Here is a 26,019-nt window from a genome sequence, read left to right as displayed (position 1 = left end):
AACGCCAGAAAATATCATTTTCATTTTTATTATTTATGCTTATAATTTGACCAGATAATTTATTTACAACATTTTGAGTGTGTCGAAATACTTGTTCACGAAATCTGGATTATCTCCAATTACAGGAGTTATTTTCATATAAATAATATATAAATAATATCTAATATCTTAGTCATAATCGTGGAAACAATTGATAAACGGAAAATAACATCGAAACTATAATTTTGTAACTGTTTCTAAAAAACTATTGAAAAAATACGTGTTCAATGAAATTTTATTTTTTACTGCGTTTCAATGTTTGCTACGCAAAAAAAATCTTTTCTTATTATTTTTTTTTCGCATTTTTATTATTTGCTTCTGTAATTTTCATACTCTTGTGGTGTTATTACTAACGTTAGAATAACTAAAATCAAATAGAATCTATTCAAATATGTACTTCATTTAGAACCAGGTCAAGCTTATCACTTAGGTAAAAAATAGATATCGATATAATAAAAATATTTTAAAACACAAAAATTATTAGATAAGAATTCAATTCATTTCCTAACACTACAACACATAATAATTATTTTAGTATCGGTATGCTAGTCTTCGTATTTTGGAAATTCTATACATATCGCTCACTCCTTTCAAGAACGTAATAAATCAAAATACTCGATTTTTCAGGAGAACCTTTTTAATGTTTGGAAATATAATACAATGTATTAAAAATAAATATCAAGCCACTTACTGAAATTTTTACTGTGCAACATATCTTTTTAGGTAAAGCATGAAGGTTTTTTCCCATTTGAAAAATATTAAGTTTATTTAAAAAAATAATTAAACAATACCTTTTCTTCAAAATGCAAAAACAACACTTTCTGCCCTGTAGCGGGTAAATATTAAGTTAAAAATATGCCTCTTTTGCTGAAATATAGTACATTTTCTGGGCATTTTCAAAACATGCACAACTGAAAAATGACGATTTTTGATTTATGACGTTCTTGAAAGGAGTAAGCGATATGTATGACTCCAAAATTGTATCAGTGTGGTTATCAATCATGGGTAGACGGTGAAAGTTACACGTGTGTAAAGAGCATCACTTAACCAGCCTGTGACAAGTCGTAAGCCCTGTAAAGTGAACAAGTATTTAGACACCTCAAAATGTTAGAAATATAAGAGTAATAATTACTATTATAATTTACTAGTGATGAGAATTACATACTGGGGGCGAGGAATCCTCATAAAACTGGCCAACTTTTAACACGCCCACAGAATGCACCCGATAATCATTGATGGTATTGTTTGTTGATTTGGTAATATTTTTGTTTAACAACATACACATTGGTTTGAATACGAGTATAAATGTATAAAATACTTGTTTAAGACCACTTTTGATTTTTTATTAGACATTCTTATTTTCGAGAACATATCTCATTCATAAGGGAGAATACAAACTCTTGTTGGTGAGAACATCTGTAGGTATCGAAACTACATAGTAGTGTCTTATAAAAACCTTAAATTGATTTTAATGACTAGTTTCGTATATTCCTATGTAAACTATTGATGATCACCTGACATACTCGTATTACCGATGTCTTCATGTGTACTTGATGTTACACACGTAACGTTTATTGTTCGTCTCTTTGAGGATTTCATAGCATTCCTAATTGTAATGTCCACTGTAAGTATTATTAATTTATTATATTGTGCTGTTTGGACTGACGTAAATAGACGTTGGCCAACGTATAGGCACGTCGAGGACATCTCGTCTTGTCGATACACGATGTAGCCATTGCACATAATCGTGTACGCAACAATACAATACACAGGGTGTCGCAAAATTAATGAAGATGTTATATTTTTTTCAAATGGCGTCGTACGTCATCAGACTTGATATTTTTGAACAAGTCAGGTACAGTATACAAACAAATTGAAAAACGGGCACAAATGTGTATCAACACTGGCGGCAGCCACTTGACGGATATCATCTTGTATTTTTTAGCTATATGAAATCTTGGTGATCAGTTATTCTTAGATAAAAGATTGGAATGATGTATTAAATAGGATATAGATGACATAAGTGAAAGAGCTTAAGGCCAAGGACGTAACTGCTTTTTTTAAAAAGGAAATTACATATCAACTCAAAATATAGCTTTTATATATATATATATATATATATATATATATATATATATATATATATATATATATATATATATATATATATATATATATATATATATATATATATATATATATATATATATATATATATATATATATATATATATATATATATATATATATATATATATATATATATATATATATATATATATATATATACATACATACATATATATATAATAATAATAAACCCTTATCCGCACCCCAATGGTGCATAGGTCACTGTGTCATATAAACGCAGTGTTATCTTGATCGTTTACACATGAAGGAAAGGTGATCAGCCCTCCGCTTCAGGTACCAGTCCATGGTAATATTGAATAAATATTACAGTGAAAAAATCACTTATATTTATTTTACCCCCCTTGGGAATCGAACCCGGGACCTCCAGAACGGTAGCCGAGCGTGCTGACCATTACACTACGGAGGCGGAGACCATTACACTATATATATATATATATATATATATATATATATATATATATATATATATATATATATATATATATATATATATATATATATATATATATATATATATATATATATATATATATATATATATATATATATATATGTATATATATATATATATATATATATATATATATATATATATATATATATATATATATATATATATATATATATATATAATTCGGCATTTTATTTCTTCGTCAGGATTAAAATATTCTGTGATAATCCCTCCAAATAACGTTGCTTAAGTATTAAAACATCTGGTTTCTGTTACATTGCGGTATTTAAAACAAGCCATCTGCCGAAATACCTGCACTCTACGAAGAGTGTCATCCTCCCGTCACCTGTCCACGACCACTCCGCTGTCCGCTGGCTGCTGCCCGCTTACCGACACCTTGCGTCGTTCGGCAGCTGCTGCTAGCATTCGTTCACGTGCATAATTGCTATGCACTAAAAAATATTATCAATACCTGACCTTTGACACGTGTTTGAATGCACATAAATTTCCGCATTCTAATAGTCATGTGGCCAAGGATTTTTTTTTAATTCTTCTTTTTATATGGAAAAGTGGAAGAAAGAAGAGAGTAATTGCTATGTCGAAGCATAAGGTACTAAATACTGGCCCAAATGAGAAATGGTTTAAAATTGTACACACGAGATGTCAAATTGTTCATAATAAATAATTATATTTTGTTTGTACACCTGTAAAAAAAACTTCTTAATTTTAAACATCAGTTAGTAAAATAAACTACAAGGTGAGATTTCAAGTACAAGTTATTTAGTACATTCCATATTTCACAATATTCTAGTGTCCAAATTTATGTTAAAAAACAATGCACTTAAATAAGCAAAATTAAATTTAAAATGATCGTTTTAGACGTCTCCTAGTATACCAAAAAAAAATAATAAAAAACTATGATTTACTTTTCTTTGTCTTAAAAATTTAATTTTTGATTATTTATTGGCTATATTTAGGCTGGGATATTTAGCTATGAAATTTATCGCAATTATTTGCAAAGCATTTATTCATACTAAATAAATATGAGAATTGGCTTATCAACTAAAACATATATTGATTTACGAGCAAATCACGGACTTGGTTCGACGTTGTTCTTGATTGTAACCCGCTTTCCTTCCTTCTGTACTGTGTTGAGAAGAATGCCGCGATTGAGGAATTCCATTGTGTTGGGATTCTTGAACTACTTAACGCCCGCTGGTGGAATCCCACGTCGTCATCATCATCAGGAGTCATTAACACTGTCGAATGTCGGACAGAGAACCTCACAAAACTATTTTCTAAATGAACTCTCAAAGAAATATTTGTAAATTCTTATGTTACATCTGTAGATACATACAAATATGCTGCATTATATTTTACTTTTTTTCTAACTTATGAAGTAACAAGTACTCTGGTTAACATGATTTTTAGCGTTATATGTTAGATCCATTTTGGAATATTTTTAATGAATAAACAATTATAAAATTTGTTATATTAATATATGTTGCCAGCCAAAACGACGTGAGTGACAAATTGTAAATTTGTTGAGTAGGATGTTGCTATACCATATTTTTTTTCAAGAAGATTATTTGTGTTCGTATTATATAATATTAAATTCTTATCAAATAAAAAAATTTAAAAAAATTAAAATTAAAGTATTGTAAAATATGCTCTAGGCATGGGAAACTTAGTGATGAGACATTATTGTACATTTGAAGTTGTAAATATATGAATGTGAAAAAAATATCGTGTCGACTTTTTGGGTGAAATTGATATCTTAACGATTATTATTCGAGTTAAATTAATATAAACATATTCTAAGTTTCGTCATAAATAAAAACGCACTCCAAATTGACCCTGAAATGCTCGCATTTTTTAGCAATTGCACAATGTTCTCTATATTGGGCTCTAGGCATCGACGCGCGACGTATTGACTGACTGCCATGGGATAAGGACGTCGTAGCACCTTTTGTTTGAAATTGTTTACCACATTGCGCAACATAAATACAATTATGAATTATTGGTCGGTACTAGTCCAAAGTGGCGACGAAAACGGCCGTCGGATTGCGATAAAAATGAAATGTTTATTAATCGGATTCCATCTGCATAACTTAACGCGTGAGGCATGAGAAACGAAAGTGATTCGTAATCGAATACCTCGGTTCAGGTCCGGCTCGGGGGAGACTCCGCGGTCACGCACTTTCTTGTATCCCCAGCGTGCATACAATGCGCAGATGATAGTATGATACAATGCTATTTGCATTTTGCATAGACCATAGATCGCCAAGTAAGTGAACACTTAACCAAACCACGTATCGTCGGCCTAATATGCAAATTACATAAGTCGCATCTAGTCACCTGAGTTTCTAAATTGTTCGGAAATACACAACGAGAGTTAAAGAAAACCTTACTAATGTTTTGTTTTTTTTTTTTACTTCTTGTTCTTAAATCATAATGTGCGCAAAAAAATCGCACGTTTAATAATAAACTAAACAAAATTAAAATTATTCACTTTACCATCATATTATGTTCCTTGAAACAATGAAAACATTCATTGCAGATACCTACTAATATTTAATATTGTCAAACAAAATTGTCTATTCGTTGTGTATGTAATATTATTTTATTCGTGGACATAGAAGGATACACACATACGTGTACATACGTTACAAGATCACATTATCTAATTCGATATCGATCAGTTAGCTTCTCAGCATGTTACATTGCTAAACTAAAACATTTTGTTAAAAAAATAATGCTTGGATTTGTGTGAATACAAAACGGGTATCTTACAGTTTGAATTATTGAATGCAATTTTGCTATCAGGGTGGTCGTATAAATCTAGTTATGTTTAAATTCCTAAAATTGTTGCTTTTTTCGTAGGCGCTAGAGGTAATTTATCACTAATCCTACAATGGCAAGTGTCCGATCTAACACTATGGGTGGAATACAAATTACTCAATAATTATTACTGTTGAACCATTTCCAATTTTACAAATATGGTAAGAACTAAAAATGAAAGTATATTTTGGTATGTGTTTCATTTTTATGTGCGTGTTTCACATTCTTGTTGTTTTTTTTAATAGCACCTCGCTATTCACGCGGTATTTATAATCTAAAATATTTTTCTTGTAATTAGGTTTATTCAAAATGCATAAATGTCAATAGTCTTCATGCGTGTGCAGTGCAATATCGAGTAATGAAATAAATTCTTTCGGTAAGACTGTTTGTAGCCCGAATTTTCTGCATTTTGAATTCCATTACAAAAAATCTGAAATGGTTAACCCCTTCCTCACCGCCTGAAAATAGTATTTTATCACACAATATTTTATGATGATAATCTATACACAATTTCGATAATTCAACAAAATATAAGAACAAATTCAAATAAAAAAAAAATTACAATTTCTCTTGCAAAGTATTTATTTGTTTATTTTGTTTTCAGCAAACTATCAGACCCTTAAAGTTGATCATATTTCTACCTTACTAAAAACCAGTGCAATGGGACTTATTTCATTCCAGTATTTTAATGATTCGAGATTTAGACTTCATTGAATAGAATTTCAAATTTTCGTAAAAATGATATATTTCCACGATATAAAGGGTGGACCATCTTACTTTTGGAATTTGAACTACCGGTTAGTTCAAGTTCGAATGGTATAATTACATTTATGAAATGGGATGTTTTATGCTTGAGCCAAATTGGTACATATTGAAAACTCACTTCTTAAGTGGCGAGTCTTCTACCCAAACTATAAGAAATTTGCTAAAAGTCTCCGTCTCTCACTGCTCATCAAAAATCATAAGGCTATTCCAGTTATTCCACTGTGATCTTGATCCCTGAGATCTTGGTCCGCAAACTATGTGACTTCTCGTTCCTTACCCAAGTTTTTGTTCGTTACCCGAAATTACGTCCGCAAACCGAGACTTTTTTCGTTGGAATTTTTATTCCTTACCGGAGGATCCAATTTATTATTGCTATATTTAATTCATTCAACATTTTCCGATAGCTGGTTCTCTACCTCTGTTAGGAATGCTATGTCGATCAAACTGATGTCGAAGTGACGTGTCGGGGTACAATCAACTTCACTTCTGAAATGAGGCATATTGAACTCGGCTGTCGATCTATATAATCAAGAAATTAATGTTTAAAAAATGTGTCTTTGTTTATTCCCGAATATAAATAAATATTAATTTACCGACACTACTTATCTATAGTTTTCATGATTTATCATAATCCTACCACCACAGAGCGTCAATTCCAAAGGTGAGTTAACGTTTCATCTACCAGTATAGATAAAGTTAACATTACATCAATTCGGTAAAAAAAATATATTCACTGATATTATTTTGCGTAACTTTAACTTAATATAACTAAAAATAATGAAAATGCCAAAATAATTCAGAATAAATGTCTAGAAGTGAAGATAAAGTTACCTACACTTTGCTGTTAACGCATTATTCTTTTACTGTTATTCCAGCTTTTTATGTTACTTTAAAACAACAATATTTATTTTTAAATCTCAAGTTTGGACAATGAACTTTTTTTTTATTGAGTATGTACAATGTATGTGCTGCATAAAATGTGTGTAGGTAAGTGGTTTCTTCCGTCAGGTAGTTGACTCTAAGCTTGTGGGTAAGTAATTATCAGTTAGTAGCTTGAGCCGTAGCACTCAGCGGTGCGCGGAACGGGAACGGGAACGTCACGCGTGGGCGGTGCCGCGCCGCGGCGCCCCGCCGCCCCCCGCCCCCGCCCCCGCCCTACCGCTCGCCGCCCTGCCGCAAGTCAACAACAGGGTTGAAACAATACGACAATACGACTCTTATTAAGGCGGGATACTCGATAGTCCACAAAATATTTTTTTTTAAACCCAGCTAACATTTAACGTTATAGTTTTTTTTTCTTAAAACACCGTTTTTGTATTGATCAAATAATATTTTCTTCGAAATGAATATATGGTTTTTTAAAAGATGAGTTTGTAAAAAAACCAAAGGATTTTAACTTGGAAGTATAATATATTGACTTGTCAACAATGCCCGACTGCATTGATGTTTATTTTCTTGCCAAGTAAAAGTGACTTAAAAGGCCCTCCTGAACATATTGCATTTTGTTAGTTGGTCACTTTCTCCTGTACGACTACGATATATTCTTTGAAAAGAATTGTGCGCGAATACACGTCTGGCTGTTCGCGAAGCCGGTCACTTACTAAATTGTATGTTTACGAGTACCCCCTTAATAAAATATAAAAATCTTTACATTCTATCACGTCTTCTGATCCTCGTCTATATCCATAAGTGCACAGGCCACTCCATGAGGTCGTTGCAGTGTTGATTTGATCATAAATTACTTATAAATTTCTGGGCGTCAGAAGCGATTCCTGGGAAAATGTTTAACACCTAAAATAAATAAATTTTGTCTGTTATTTATGATATAATACAAGGCTTTTATTGTATTCATATGGTCGGCTGTGGCCTATTCATGGGAACAGAAGTTGTGAAGAATCATATCTGCCATAGTGATAAGAAAATCACACACACAAAAATCTTAATAGGAGAAGACGGACTGTCGCTTGGTTCGCAACGTAATGCCAGACCTTCCATTCCACTTCCAAAGAGAACTTCAATCTAATTGTACACATCATGATTTTGACGCATGGTATATATCGAAGTAATGCAGAAATAAATTAACCTTTATATTGATAACCACTTTTCCTCATTCTTATATTTTTCAGTAATTTGGATTTGTCATTTTCTTTATGATTTTTTGCTGTTGTTCTTATTATTATGCATTAATTGTAATAAACAGCCAACTGCGTTCAGTTAATTAGCACCACTTGTTGAAGTTGGTAAATAACTTGTGTATGATATACGTTTTTATAGACCATTCCATAAAATTAATCTGAAAACATTTCCCGATATTTGTAAAGCAATAGTAAATTCATGGGTATTTTTTAATGATTAATAATATTTTTGGTTGTTCTTCTTATCATTCTCTTTTTTTGCTGTTGCAAGCCCTATTAAATGTAATAAACAGCCTACTACGGTTAGTTAATTAGCACCCACCCGTTGAAGTAGATAGAAAACTTGTATGTGATATACGTTTTTACAGACTATTTCATTAAATTAATCTGAAAACATTTCTCTATATTACAAATAATGGTAAATTCACACGTATTTATTACTATTTTTTAATCTTTATAATTCGTATAATATAGAACGAGCTTTTCATCTACACTCAAAGCGGGGCCGCAAATTTTTTTTTTTTTTGTTGTTGTTGATTTTTGTATTCATTGAATATATTTTACCTTTCTGAATTACATAAAAATAGAAATTAGTTAAAACCTCGCCTTTAAGTATTTTATTATATTTTAATAATCCCTACATCCCTGAATAAAGTATAATAAACATGGAATTATTTTACCACACAGCACCGTAGGTTTTCCATAATGGAGGAATAAATCTGTTAAATATTTGTTAATTTAATATAAAAATCTAAAGTAAAAGTAATGTACAAATATTCACACGAGATACCTATCTAAATGAACTCACTACCCAGTAACGTATGATTTTGCACGATAACATTATACCAATTTTATTATTAAATACAATGTTTGTATGAAACTAAAGTTAAACATACATTAACTGCAGTCGACCGAGCCGAGGTGCTTCTTCAATGCACGAACTGAATAACGACTATTAACTTCTTACTTGCATATTTTTAGCATGAGCACTTTCTACGCGATCCGCAATGCGACAACAGTTTCGCGTATTGACATATTAAAGTATTACTTTTTACCTTTTTCTTTGACCGATCGCTCAAAATAAGCGATTAAAATAAAATAAAACATATATTTTCGTACGATACATCTTCCTTTACAAAATACAATATTTTTTTATAACTTAACACAAAGTAATACAATTGTAGTTATCTATCTATCTATATATTATACAAAAAAATAAACTGCCGTGCGTTAGTATCCCGAAAAAAAATGGCTCCACTGATTTGTTTATTTTTTATTTGTTCGCCTTCATACAAGGGGGTTAAAAAATTAGAATTAATAAAAACCCATAGTAACAGCCAAAAAATATAAAAAAAGAAATCGGTAATTTTGTATGGGAATTGCCTCATTGATGGTTCTCAATTACTTCAAAATATTTTAAGTGTGTCCAATTTTTTTTTCACAATTTCTGGACTTAATCCATATAGGATTTATTTACATATAATATAATTTCGGAAAAAAATCTCAATTACGTTCCATGTAGGTTTCTGCTAGTAAAGAACAAAGAGGTTGCTGTTGAAAAGAGATATTAGCAATTACCTGGAGCTACAAAAACTTCAAATTTAAACATTATAACTTTTTAATGTGACAACAAAATAATTAAATAATTGAACATTGTTCATGGCAGAAAGCTTGCTTCTTGACAGGTGCTGTCACTTAGCATTTTCAATGGTGTCAATTGAATTATTTCATATATTTTTAATATTTTCATTGCTTCATAAGCGTTGGGAAATGACACATCTTATAAATATTTCATCCTTTTTATTAGACTTAGCCACAGCAACGCGCGGCCGGGTACGGCTAGTGTACAGTAAAAAAACATATTGTGAAGATCTTGCATTTGAAATCAATAGACCTGTTCAGTAAAGCGCCATCTCTAAACAGACTATTGAAGTATTGCTCCAGGGGAAGATTTCTTCCCACGAGTGCTTTTACGATCAATCGCTAGGTGTCAGAATTGTACTATTCAGTTTAATATCATTATGGCCCATATAACATTCTTGCTCTGATATTATTTTTATTTTGATCATCGTTATAATTTTTTTACGTTTGTCAAATATTTTTGTATTTAGTATTTGTGTTCAATAAAAGTAGGGGGAGTAATATGAAGATAATAAATATCAATATTTTAATAAGTAAGAAGAAAAAAAATATTATAATTTATTACAAAAACAAAACCAAAAACCATTTTAAAAAAATCAATTTCCCGCTTAAATTAAAGACAAAAGAATTCTGTATCTAAAATTTACATCAAAAAAATAAAGTTTTCCCAATTTTTATTTCACTCTCTTGTAACGTTTTCTTCTTCTGGTGACTCTCTTGGTGACCCTTCGACAGGGAAGAGAGATCCCCGGTTCGTTAATACCCTGTTCGCTTCCTTAAATTGCGTAAAGTAGGGACATTACCGGTCCATGGCTAGTGGTAATTATTCCAGGTATGCAACTTTCCTTCGCTCGATTGAATTTTCCCAATTTCTCCCAGTACTTCTTTATTCGTCGTGGGGACCGTCCAAGATAGACACGTGGAAACGTTTTTCAAATACTTGCCTACTTCAATCGAAAGCACGACAAAGAACAAACAACCTTTGTTAAAATAACGTGATATTCCCGACGGAAAACCTTCTTAGAGACTTAACAATCGATAAGTCTTCTACGGGCACAACTACAAGCAGTTTGATTATTCATATTGGAATTTGGTAATATGTTTATTTCATCTCGCCATTGTATTCATTATCTTCGCAACGAGCAATGTTAATTGGTTTGGTGTTATCACGACGGTTTATAAAGCTAAGAATGTTTATTGCCACGATATTAAGTGTAAGGTGTTTTATACTATTGAAAATATTTATGTAGATTCACAAGTGCTCTTATCATGTTAATTTACTTCAACAATATCACAGTTAACAGTATAGCGTGTCACATGCGCCTGTTTATAATCGAATTCCTTAAGACAATGTTGTACAATGAGCAATAATCAATTTGCCACATTTATCTATATCATAATACATTGCTCGAATTCCTACGCATGACAATCAAGCCATTTACACACACACATACATATATATATATATATATATATATATATATATATATATATATATATATATATATATATATATATATATATATATATATATATATATATATATATACAGTATCTACTCAATGAATTAGGGCCACGCAGAATTTCGCGCAATTTCTCAATTCAAACAGGAATAACTCAGAGAAAACCTTGAATAAAACAACATTGAATTTTATTTACACAAGAACACTTTATTACGCTTAAATTATGCATATATTTTCATATAAATATAGTTAGTATTTATTATTTCCACCTTTGGCAGAAATAACTGCCTCAATTCTTTTTGGCATACTTAAAATGCACTGTTTTATCGTGTTTTTTATTTCTTCGTCTTCTGACCTAATTTTTTGAATTTTTTTTTTAGACAGTCTACTGTCGGATTTGGGAATGAGTATACCTTATTTTTTAACATGCTCCATACGTTTTCTATAGGATTAAGGTCCGGAGAATTTCCAGGCCAGGGGAGCAAAGGCAGATTTTTGTTAGACAAAATTTTTATTATTGATTTAGCCCGGTGGCAAGGTGCCCCATCCTGCATGAAGGTGTATGGACCTTCTGTTGGGTCGAGTGTATGGTAGAAGGGCAATAAAATTCGTTCGAGGACCTGCTTATAGGAATTTTGGTTCATTGTTCCTTCCACGAAAAACAACGGCCCAGGTAAATTGTTAATAATACATGACCATATCATTGTTGCAGGGGGGTGTTTGATAACTTTAACCACACAGGCCTCATTGTAACGTTCCATTGGTGTTCTCCTGACGAATCGACGGCTCTCTGTCACGGCTTCTAACCGGCACTCATCACTAAAGATGACCTGAAAAATAATGAAAATTTAAGTTTAATTCAAATATATAAGTTTATTGACTAAAATGATATGTTGAAAATTCAATTTAAATAAATACCTTTTTCCAATCATCTACCGAGTAATTTCGATGTAGCCTGGCCCATTTTAATCGATCCGCTTTCATTCGTGGTGTCAATTTTGGTACTTTTACAGGGCGCCTGCATTTCAGATTTACTTCGTAAAGACGTCGCCTCAGTGTTGATACCGATATATTTATACCCTCTTCTTCCAATTTTATTTTTAATGTTTTTGCTGATGCACTTCGGTTTTCTAAGGCACTTTGAACGATTTTTTGATCAGTCCTCGGTGTTGTTTTTCTAATCTTACGACAGTTCTTTCGCTGATTGCTGGTGGCGGGTGACTGATTTTTTATTGATTTTGAAATTTTGTCCACTGTTTGACGAGAAACGTTTTCTTTTTTTGAAATTTCTCTATTAGATAGTATTCCTAATTTCAGTAGCACTATAACACTAGACTTTTTTTCCTCAGAAATGTCTTTACTTTTTCCCATTTTGTCCTTTTCCAAAAAAACACTTGTGTTTACAAAAAAAAATTATACTTTATGAACTAAAATTAAAAATTAAGTTTTTTTCACAAGACACGATAACTATATAACCTCTCTGAACAAAACAACAATCAGAACTCAAGAAACTTCACTAATAAATGAGATAGGGCTTTTTTTTGAACTTTCAACTATCTGTCTACCTGTGCTAATTAGGGACCTTTCTCAGAAAAAGGGTTTAAAATTTTGTAAACGCTTAAATAATCCAGGTATATTTTACATATTATTGAAGGTAATATACATGATATTAGATGTCAATAAAAAACTTAAAGTATTTATGTAAAATAAATGTAATAATCCAAAAGATTTCAGAGTATTCAAAAAAATAATGGGTGGCCCTAATTCATTGAGTAGATACTGTATATATATATATATATATATATATATATATATATATATATATATATATATATATATATATATATATATATATATATATATATATATATATATATATATATATATATATATATATAAGTAAATATATATATATGTAATATATATATATGTATATATATATATATATATATATATATATATAAGTAAATAAATATATATATATATATATATATATATATATATATATATATATATATATATATATATATATATATATATATATATATAAATATCAGTATTTCGAAATAATTGTTGAAAACATTGATAATAAAGGTTTCGCTAATAAATTTTAATACATCATATCGCTCACTCCTTTCAATATTTAGTTTATTTAAAAAAATAATTAAACAATACCTTTTCTTCGAAATGCAAAAACAAATACAAATACAACTCTTTATGCCCTGTAGCGGGTAAATATTAAGTTTAAAATATGCCTCTTTTGCTGGGATATAGTGCATTTTCTGGGCATTCCGAAAATATGCACAACTAAAAATTGACGATTTTTTATTTATGACGTTCTTGAAAGGAGTGAGCGATACGTAAAATGCTTGTTTTAAGCTACAAATCAACGATATGTCGTCTCCTTTAGTTATGGTTACTAGTTCTAACCATATGTCATTTTGTGGAAACGCATTTGTTGTTTACATTGTTATTATTTGTTTATTGAAAGGTTATTTCAATCTGATTTTAAGTCTGCTATCATTATTAGAACTATTTGATTTTAAAACATTGTATGGGATTGTGAAATGACCTATTTAAGCGATTCAATGACTCTTGCAAAATGTACAAAAAATAAAACAAAGGTTTTAATAATATTAAACGATATCATTTTGTCAATGATAATACCGATTAATGTTACTGAAATAAATGCTAAACAATGCAAAGATTTTTTTTTTAAACTTAAAAAAACAATTAAACAATGATGACAACTTTTCCTTGTTCCAATTATTTATTTGTATAGAAGTACATGGATTTGTTTTTTTTTAAATAAAACTTCATTACTTTATTTTAATATTTTATTGTGAAACAGCAGTAATGCTCTTCACTTGAGCTCAGTCACTTACGCTATTTGTATGTCTGTATACTATAAAATATTTTGTTTTCCTAGATCTGCGAAACTTCCGCGCAAATGAGTATAATGGGAGTATTAACGACGTGATCAGCGTACCTGCAGCTATTTTTTTGTATCTCGACTGAAATCGAATGATAATCGAAATATGTTTAATGATCGATATAATTGCGATTATTGCATAATACCCTACCAAACTGAAAATTGATAAAATTATAACCTTAGATTTCAATTAATAATATATGTTAAATATGAAAATCAAACACTGTTTTTAGAGTCTGCTAAATTGTATTTAATTATTAAAAACCTTTAAAAATAAAATTAGTGAGAATTGTTTCGCCTTGTTATGGCATTTTCAAACAACTGTGATGATTAAATGGACTGAGGGTCCTTATATTCACTTATCAGTTCACAAAGCGAAAGAGAAAGAGAAAACCCTTATCCGCATCCCAGTGGTGCATAGGGCACTGCGTCATATAAACGCAGTGTTATCTTGATCGTTTACACATGAAGGCAAGGTGATCAGCCCTCCGCTTTAGATACCAGTCCAGGGTAGTATTGAATAAATATTAGAGTGAAAAAATCACTTATTTTTATTTGACCACCCTGGGAATCGAACCTGGGACCTCCAGAACGGTAGCCGAGTGTGCTGACCATTACACTACGGAGGCGGATACATTACACTACGGAGGCACAAAGCGAAGCATATAAAAAAGTTTTAGTAAATTAATCCAAAACTTTTTTCGGATACCAAAACGTTCGTATTTAGTAAAATATCGTGTCGGCTGGAAACTATCCCGAGAGTTCTTGCATGCCAATACTGCACCGTGGACGAAGATTACGCATTATAATCGCAAGTACACTCCTCCCGCTGAGTGTGCGTGACCTCCGGTGGTTCGTATCGGGTTTCCGCAGGGATGGGTTCTCTTAAACGAAATTGGTTCACTTCAATTAGCGCTGGTGGAGCGTGAGAGCCGGGGGAGGAGCCCCTCGGCGCGCCCCCACAGGGAACCAGTTCTGTAAATGAAGCCCGAAAAAATAAACGAGTTCGAGCGAGACCCGAACCTAGTGCCCTCGCACACACAGATTACATAGGATGAAGGGTGACGATACTGATAATCGAACCATATACTCGTTCATTTTGATTTTATATATCGTTCTAAACCCCCGTATATGCACCCAATGTTACACAGGTCACTTCTTCGCATGTAAGCAGTGTTATTTTGATGTTTAAATATATGAAGGAAAAGTGATCAGCCTTGGCTTCAGATACCAGTCCAGGGTATATTAAATAAATATTAAAGAGAAAAATCAGATTCAGTTATTTTGACCCCCCTGGGAATAGAGCTCGGGACCTCCATTACGGTAGCCAAATGTGCTAACCACTACACTACGGAGGCGGACATGACTTTATATACGTGTATTATATTTCATGTTATCAGCATTCCGTGATCCGTGGAGCACCGATTAATCTTGATCTGCTGTGTGATCAGTCTTCGGGTGCCAATCCAAAATAAGATATTAGATTACAGTTATACATTATACAAGTAGGAAAATCGAACTCGATCGCAATTATTTGAAACGAATACTTCATCTTAGTCTACATAGGATCATTATATTGTGATGGCTTTCTTGGATTATTTACAATACAATATCCATTATTACACTTAAAATTTAGATTTTTTTTTTATTAATTTTTCATATTTACGTCGGTATTCGGTACCTTCACCCCACTTGATAATACCAGTATCTGTTAGGTGAACAGAGACGGTTCCCAAACACGACCACAATGTAGAAAGCGGTGTATCTACGCATATTTTCTACGTCTCGATAAATAGCAGCATAGGGCCATTTTCCTAACCAAACATTTTCTCTCCCTGTTAACTAATCCTGTTTTTGGGTAGAAGCAATCTTGATTCTAGGGAATCTGTGATCAGTTGGTACCAACCAAATTTAAATTACAATCTGTTCGTACAAACACTTTATTTTACATCGCTAACGTATACCTTAGTAAATATAGTATACACACACAATATATAAGTATATATATATATATATATATATATATATATATACAGTATCTACTCAATGAATTAGGGCCACGCAGAATTTCGCGCAATTTCTCAATTCAAACAGGAATAACTCAGAGAAAACCTTGAATAAAACAACATTGAATTTTATTTACACATGAACACTTTATTACGCTTAAATTATGCATATATTTTCATATAAATATAGTTAGTATTTAGTATTTCCACCTTTGGCAGAAATAACTGCCTCAATTCTTTTTTGGCATACTTAAAATGCACTGTTTTATCATGTTTTTTATTTCTTCGTCTTCTGACCAAATTTTTTGAATATTTTTTTTAGACAGTCTACTGTCGGATTTGGAAATGAGTATACCTTATTTTTTAACATGATCCATACGTTTTCTATAGGATTAAGGTCCGGAGAATTTCCAGGCCAGGGTAGCAAAGGCAGATTTTTGTTAGACAAAAATTTTATTATTGATTTAGCCCGGTGGCAAGGTGCCCCATCCTGCATGAAGGTGTATGGACCTTCTGTTGGGTCGAGTGTATGGTAGAAGGGCAATAAAATTCGTTCGAGGACCTGCTTATAGGAATTTTGGTTCATTGTTCCTTCCACGAAAAACAACGGCCCAGGTAAATTGTTAATAATACATGACCATATCATTGTTGCAGGGGGGTGTTTGATAACTTTTACCACACAGGCCTCATTGTAACGTTCCATTGGTGTTCTCCTGATGAATCGACGGCTCTCAGTCACGGCTTCTAACCGGCACCCATCACTAAAGATGACCTGAAAAATAATGAAAATTTAATTTTAATTCAAATATATAAGTTTATTTACTAAAATGATATGTTGAAAATTCAGTTTAAATAAATACCTTTTTCCAATCATCTACCGAGTAATTTCGATGTAGCCTGGCCCATTTTAATCGATCCGCTTTCATTCGTGGTGTCAATTTTGGTACTTTTACAGGGCGCCTGCATTTCAGATTTACTTCGTAAAAACGTCGCCTCAGTGTTGATACCGATATATTTATACCCTCTTCTTCCAATTTTATTTTTAATGTTTTTGCTGATGCACTACGGTTTTCTAAGGCACTTTGAACGATTTTTCGATCAGTCCTCGGTGTTGTTTTTCTAATCCTACGACAGTTCTTTCGCCGATTGCTGGTGGCGGGTGACTGGTTTTTTATTGATTTTGAAATTCTGTCCACTGTTTGAAGAGAAACGTTTTCTTTTTTTGAAATTTCTCTATTAGATAGTATTCCTAATTTCAGTAGCACTATAACACTAGACTTTTTTTCCTCAGAAATGTCTTTACTTTTTCCCATTTCGTCCTTTTCAAAAAAAACACTTGTGTTTACAAAAAAAATTATACTTTATGAACTAAAATTAAAAATTAAGTTTTTTTCACAAGACACGATAACTATATAACCTCTCTGAACAAAACAATAACCAGAACTCAAGAAACTTCACTAATAAATGAGATAGGACTATTTTTTGAACTTTCAACTATCTGTCTACCTGTGCTAATTAGGGACCTTTCTCAGAAAAAGGGTTTGAACTTTTGTAAAGGGTTAAATAATCCAGGTATATTTTACATATTATTGAAGGTAATATACATGATATTAGATGTCAATAGAAAACTTAAAGTATTTATGTAAAATAAATATAATAATCCAAAAGATTTCAGAGTATTCAAAAAAATAATGGGTGGCCCTAATTCATTGAGTAGATACTGTATATATATATATATATATATATATATATATATATATATATATATATATATATATATATATATATATATATATATATATATGTTTATATATATATATATATATATATATATATATTACTTTATTTTATCTACGAAATTATTATGTAGTCAAATAAAATAAAAGTTAAAAAATTATTTACTTGTTTTATCTCTTAGTAGAAGTGGGTAGGTATGTGGAAAATTTACATCAGTAAGAATTTCATAATCTTTTTGCGAGGGGAAGGAAATACTAGTGAATAATCAACTTTTAAACATATCATTATAAAGCTGATTATTTAATTGATTGATCACTTTTTGGTGAACACGCGTATTGTTGGATAAAAATTCAACAATCGGATTTTTTTTCTAATATTGAAAGTATAAAAACACGTTATATATAAATTTATTTTCAAATTCAACATTTGTCGACTCGAAATATTTTTTTCAATATTGTAGATGACACTCTTTGCTATGATCATATCGATATGTTGCATATTCTCATTATTATAAATATTCAAATATGTTTCATGTTATGTTCCCAGGATATCTATATATATCATGGTAAAATATAAAATTAATTGTTTTCTTCCTTAAAATAATAAATCACACGTGTGTGTATGTATCACACGCACACGCACACAAACACGGGTAAAATGTGTACGTAACATATTTCTACAACGCGCCACAATCCATTGAATGAAGATCCTACAATCATTCCTGTTTCCCGTCTCACACCTGACACCTGACATGATGTATCCAGGAGAACCACATACTTTAAGAGGCCACATCCTTACTGAATCAAATTCTTAGAATATTTTTAAAACTATTTTCCCAACACCGCCAAAATATAATTCTCCGTAGTAAAATGTGTTTTCATTGTTTTTTTTATCCTTGTCCTTAGCAGGGTACGGTTCCCAAAAAAATGTTTTTTACAACACCTAATTATATGCTTAGGTTTAGTGATTAAGTTCTGAATAATTTTGTATAAATAACGCATACCAGTATTTTTTTTACTTCGATATTAAGTGACCCTGTATCAGACTTTTAAACGTAGGCGCCCGCGTGAAATCCTTTCTGATGAATATAGCGCACAATCAAAGGTTATCTGCTTAATACAACGTACTCGTAGTTTACTAGATAGAAACGAATAGAAGCGAATAATCGTTTGATTTATACATAAGTTAATTCCAGTATTTTCCAAATCCCTGATTTTTTAAAAATATTTTAAGTGATAAACTGTTTAGTTTTAAGAAATTTTAATGTTGTATTATCATCTCCAAGTCCGTAAACGCTCGTATTATAGCGAAGTCATTACCTTTATTAATCCGGTCGTGGGATCCACGGAGCATGTATGAGAACTAAAAACAAAATAATTATCGGTTCTTCCTTAGTCCTGCCAGAAGCGCACCGGTTTTAAACTCTTTCCATACATAATAATTTTCATGTACCATATTTCTATAATATTTATGATCATTTGTTTAAATTATCGTGATTTTGTAAATTTATTATTGAACTGAACTTCCTGTGATACTTGTCTTGTCCTATGCCATATTTTTGAGTCATTACGCATTGAAAGTATGTTTTTATTTTATTTATTAATAGTTATTATTATTTTGTTCGTAAATAAAAATAAGACTTGACACTGGCAGAAACATCCTCTTACTGGGTGACTGCCAATTAAAATTAAAAGTTTTAAAAAATCTTATGATATGGATTTTTAATGTAAGTATGAAATATTCGGTTTCGATTCGAATAATTATTGCTGATTTTCTGAATTCTAAAAGAATTAATATGCCATATAGCTCACTCCTTTCAAAAACGTCATAAATAAAAAACTTAATTTTTCAGGAGAACGTTTTTAAAGTTTAAAAATATAATACAATGTATTAAAAATAAATATCAAGCCACTTATTGAACGTTTTACTGTGCAAAAGATCTTTTAAGGTAAAACCTGAAGGTTTTTTCTCCATTTGAAAAATATTTAGTAAATTTAAAAAAATAATTAAACTATACTTTTTCTTCAAAATGCAAAAAAACACTTTCTGTCCTGTAGCGGGTAAATATTAAGTTATAAATATGCCTGTTTTGCTGGGATATAATACATTTTCTGGGCATTCCGAATACATGCACAACTGAAAATTGATGATTTTTGATTAATGACGTTCTTGAAAGGATTGAGCGATATGTAGTTTTCAAAAAGACAAGAAGTCAAAAGACAAATTTTCTCTTTTCGTTGGTAAATTCAAAGTACTTTCTATTATACATATATGTTTTTATCCCACATTTAGGGTCCTAATGCGTGGTCATCTCTCGAATCTGGTCCCGATCTCGTGAATGGGAGAAGATCTGAATGGCGTTCTCCCCAGAACGGGGCAATTATCCTTTATTATAATCCCGGGACTGACCCGAACCGCAGCGGGTAGGCTGGACCCAGACACGCCATGCGCCATGCACCGCTGAAACGGCTTCTCCTCGCCTTACTCGTGGACCAAAGCATTTCGGTTCAGTCTCACAATTATTTCCCTAAAAAACGTGGCTCCTGCTACCTGCGTGAGCGATCTCCTTTTGGCTTATTCTAAATTGTAAACAAAATATTGCGAAACTCACATTTCGGATGAGGCAGACTAAACAAACTGACGGCGAAACGGAATAGGTATTTTCCATCGTAGTTTTGAATTATCTCAATGTGATTATTAGGTATATAAGTCTTTCATCTAATCGTGCATAAGTCCCTGGATTTTATATGATATGATTGTAGTCGTTCATTATACGAAAGCGATGTGTCGCGACATGAGAGATCTAACGTTTCAAATCACATGGCAGCGTCTATCATCAGGACTAATGCTAGAAAACGTCTTGGACATCTAAACGGCCGTGAAAAATCTAAGAAACAATATTTTAAAATCCTTCATATACACCATTTCTCTTATACCAGTATAATATTTCAAATGTAACTTTTCCAGACACTAATCGATCCTATATTGTCATACATGGTATCGCGATTTGCTTGCCACTAAACTGCATTCGAATTATTATTTTCATTAAATATCAATAAAAATATAGACATTGTAACATGAGGTTTTTGCCAGTACCTACGTGTATGTATTTATGAACATTTTTCACTTTATTTCATCTATCTTTATACCATAGTTTTAAAGCGTATGTATTTCCGTTCAAGTCTTGTCGATGTCTTAACACACATGAATACGTTTTTTTTACGAAGGGGGTATACGGAAGTCTGAGCACTTACTGGGCTTACGACATTTCATTGCTGGTTTAAGAGATTATTTTACGAACTGTTACATTCACCATTTTGTACCTATTATTGACCGTATTACTCAAATTTGGATGTGTTGCATATATAATATATGCTTAAATTGACAACACAATTCTTAATACTTCATAAGCGATATCAATGGTTGAAATCAGTAAGTTACGAGAAACCTTTAATTCTACGCATGTAAGATTATTCTGAATTATTCCATATTCAGGAAACACTCGAAATATTCGATTCCTTCAAGGATGTTTTTGTGCGCACACACGCATCATGTCGTAGTATGTACAGTAAATATATCTAAGAGACCAGAGTTGGTCCAAGGCACACGCCACGTTGCGGACTGTGTACGCAGTCGTCCCGTACTTATCCCCCATTACGAATGCGGGACACACATAACTCGACTACCGTCTTACATCGCAGCCTTCGGCACAACAATAACTATACACACATATTTTGATAATAAACGATATATTTCGGATCGTAAGTTCTCGGAAGAGACCGGAGTATTCCCCTCGGGGTGAAAGAATAATGACGTTCCCGGCCACCGTAATTAGTTTGGCGGGCTACCGTATTCTTTGTTCATCATCATCACAAATCTCAGTTTGTCCAGAGGCTGTGAGGGAAGCGGGCCACGCGAGCTTATTACGTATGGAGAGTGGTGCTCCGTGCTGCGCTCTCGCCCGCGGCTGCTCCCGCCGTCGCTCCCCGCCCGACCCTACTCCCGCCCGCGTGGGCGCTAGTCCTAAAGCCTGGCGGTTATCTAGATTGATTTCATCCTCCGTATCAACACATTGCTGCCAAAAAGCTTTACATATATGTATATATATATATATATATATATATATATATATATATATAATATATGTATATATATATATATATATATATATTTATATATATATATATATATATATATATATATATTAATATATATATATATATATATATATATATATATATATATATATATATATATATATATATATATATATATATATATATATATATATATATATATATATATATATATATATATATATATATATATATATATATATATATATATATATATATATATATATATATATATATATATATATATACGCTCAGCACGCTCGGCTACTGCACTGGAGGTCCCGAGTTCGATTCCCAAAGGAAAAGGATAAAAATACGTGATTTTTTCACTCTAATATTTATTTAAAATTACCCTGGACTGATCATCCTAAGTGGCGGGCTGATCATCTTTCCTTCATGTGTTCAAGTACGATCAAGACAACACTGCGTTTATATGATGAAGTGCCCTATGCGCCATCGGGTGAAGATAAGGGCTTGAAGAAGAAGAATATATATTCCCCAGAGTATTTATCCCCAGGGCAATTGTTCCTCTGGGCTTATGAGTCATAACATATTTATCATAATATATTTATTACGTAACTTAAAATAATACCTCCGCACTCAAGTTTGTTTTATCGGTGTTTATTATATCCAAATGATAATTTTACTACCCTCATATCATATGACAAAAGACAAGCGGCACCACCCTGAACTCCTAGGTATTTTTTTTGTATTGACAATTGAGTCAGTGGGCGAATCTACGAAAATCCGTAGAGCCGTCGTTCAACGGTCAATTGGACGACGGCTTTCAGCGCATCTTCGCTTGTGAATGAAATTTACTCGAAATTGTGGTCCGTATCTGTCGTTCGGTGCATCTGAACGGATCATTAAAATACGTCCCATGTCTAGTTCACCACATCGTATGACAATCGTCTCGATCCTTTACCTTTACCTTCCCGCTAACCCGGCCGTGCATACGCCATACATAGAAATATACATACAGTAATATCTCTGTCTACGTGGTTGGTCTTCCTGTTAACAATCATATCGGATATCGCTGAATTCATGAATAAACCTCAATCTACCAGGTCACGCGCTCGACGCTCGTCGCTCGTATACGTTACCTTTTAATGTTATCATAATATTTTGTGGAACCTAATAGTTGACGATTTCTTCAAACGTCAATAGATAAATTTGATGCACAAAATAAAAATAAAAACACATACTTATAAAGACGCATTTCCCTGACGCCATAGACTCTACATTCTCGTAGAAATTTAAAGTTACAATGTCTTGATTTTGCTTTTGTTCAGAAAGTTCATTCATCATTTTTTTCAGAAGGTGGTAGACTAGATTGTGAATTTCCCTGATTTTAGATTTTTATTATTTATACATCTGTGCTTACTATGATAACTAACAGCTTTATCTTTTCAGAATTAATGTAACCATAATTTTTTTTTATTCTCTCTGATTTTTTGGAATAAAACGTCGATACGAATTCTTCGGTAGGTACCTATTTGTAAGTAGATCAGTTTTCCTTATGACCGCGGTTCATCGAACGTTATTGTTGCGATATACCTTAGCCCAATAAACTGGCACCTGCAAATCACCGCGCGATGCGAGGAATTTCATCATATCTAAATCCTAGAAATCTCGTCCGTTCTCTGGAAAGCTACCGAAGCATCCCATTGTCTTCCGGCCTCCGTGCAATTATATATAAAACTCCATTTACCTATTGAATCTTCCATTTTTTCATCAGTTGCGTTTAGAATTTGTTCTATTAAACATTCAGCTGAAAACTGGAGGTGTTAATTGTTTTTCTTTTATCTTCAGTTTTTGTTTTTTTACAAATTATATAACTAATTTTCGTACCTCTTTCTCCCTATAATCATTATCATAATTGTTGAATCAAACAAAATTTTAGAGTCACGGTTTTTCCAAACAAAAAAAATCTCTCGAATGGTTTGTTTTTTTCAATTGTCTATCTAAAATTAATTTGTACAATTAAGACGGGTAATGTTAACATTTTATTATCTACGCGCATGTCAACACTAAAAAAAAACATGGAATTGTTTTTATATTGTTTTTTTAATAATACTTATTACATAATTTTTAATCTCTTTTTTTATTTTATTACCATTTATTAAAGGTTATTTTTTGGCCCCGCGTCCTGATTATCGCCAGACTCAGTTCATTGAAGACTCTATCAACGTGAGACAGAGATAAAAAAAGTGTTGGATCTCGTCGTCTGTCTCATCTGCCCGGTTTTTCACCACCCATTTGTTCCTTCCTAATGTGCCGCTTTGTTTAGTAGCCCCAATGCTCTACCTGCACGGAGACGTGGAATAAGGCTCCGCCGAACTCTGGAACGTGAACTCGATATTAAACTTTTTACTCTCGCGCGGGAAGGTGTTTTGATCCAACTTTATGAATCGCGCGTAGTATTTCCGAAAGAGTTACAAACTATCTTTGTTTACGAAACTTCATATAAGTTTGTAAAAAGTGATTTTGTGTTTATTTTTTATAAAGTGTTCTATTGTTTTATTCGGATGGTGTATCAAGTATAGTCGAAGTTTAAGAGATAAGAGACACTTGATGAAGTATGGATCATACTTCATACCTCCTCTTTCTGTCAAGTCGGACACAGTGTTGTAGCGAACCGAGTCGCATATCCATGGAGCCTCCTAAATCTCCTAAATTTAATGTCAACCTGTGGCAGCCGTGGCTCGCGGAACAAGGTTTAGTAAACACCACTTTCATGATCATTAATACCAATTATATAAACTAACAATCATCGTCTTCATGGTGCATATTAAATTGCTAACGTATGATTGAATATGTCATTGAGATGGATTATGGAGTCTGGGTATTTACAGGGCTTACGACTTACGGCCTATCATTGGTTGGTTTAAGTGATTTACTTACACACTGTAACTTTTAATGTATATCCTTAAAACACTTTGAATAATATATATTTTTTAAATGAATGCGCAGATAAATTTAAAGCATTTAACCTCATGACTAGACGTTCGACAATTATTTAAGTGGGCGTATTTTTTTTTGATAGTTCGTTTTTAAAATTATGTAAAATGTATCTACTCCACTGCCCTAGTTGTAAGGGAGATAACAAAAAAAATCAAGCGAATCGTTTTGATTGTGTTTAATGTTACATAGGAGTTCAAAGAAAGTTACGCAGATTATTTTTTTACTGTAGAATTTATAAAATATATCTAAAACTGGAGCGTACGTGCGAGTATTTCATAATAACTCAAAATACAAATAAATGGAATTGACATCTCAACATGAAAAATATAAACTTATGTAGGTGTTGGTATTTACAGGGCTTACTTTACTTTACTTTACGTGTGGCTCTTTACAGGATCTCTTTGGCCTGTATTATACTAGTTTAAATGACCACTTTATGCACGTGTAACATTCACAATTCTACCCATCAATGATAACCACACTACTCAAATTTTGGATCAGAAGAGACTGTCTGAAACTGTATCTTGTAAGATTCTTCCTTGATTATCTTCATCTATATTGAGATGCTAATATAAATTACTCCTTCGTGGGGAAACCTAGATTTTTATACAAATGATATTCATTGAATTAAATATATATATATTTTTTAATTATATTTTATATTTATACTTTCACATATACATATGCACAACGTAAAAAATACACGTCTTATACTGTGGGAATGTGTTTCATCAGAATTCTCAGAATCCGCGCCGATC

The 26,019-nt window shown here is 32.0% G+C and overlaps 1 protein-coding gene across 2 annotated transcripts in view; it reads left to right on the top strand.

Annotated features, from left to right (window-relative positions):
* LOC148305779 (uncharacterized) overlaps positions 1 to 26,019 on the top strand; it is a 52,955-nt gene that overhangs the window by 14,787 nt on the left and 12,149 nt on the right. The window contains exon 1 of one of the 2 annotated variants that reach the window (XM_088266145.1): positions 24,586 to 25,014. The exons of the other annotated variant lie outside the window; for it this stretch is intronic. Coding sequence (XP_088122271.1) covers positions 24,879 to 25,014 — 136 coding nt within the window. The 5' untranslated portion in view covers positions 24,586 to 24,878. Of the gene's footprint in view, positions 1 to 24,585; positions 25,015 to 26,019 lie in introns of those variants that run through there. 2 annotated transcript variants of the gene reach the window in all.

The sequence above is a fragment of the Brachycentrus maculatus genome, unplaced genomic scaffold (genome assembly GCF_059751285.1).
Source record: "Brachycentrus maculatus isolate JH-2025_06_01 unplaced genomic scaffold, ASM5975128v1 h1tg000262l, whole genome shotgun sequence".
In the NCBI taxonomy this organism is placed as follows: domain Eukaryota; kingdom Metazoa; phylum Arthropoda; class Insecta; order Trichoptera; family Brachycentridae; genus Brachycentrus; species Brachycentrus maculatus.
Note: the sequence above shows the minus strand (reverse complement) of the source record. Positions and strands in the feature narration are given on the sequence as shown.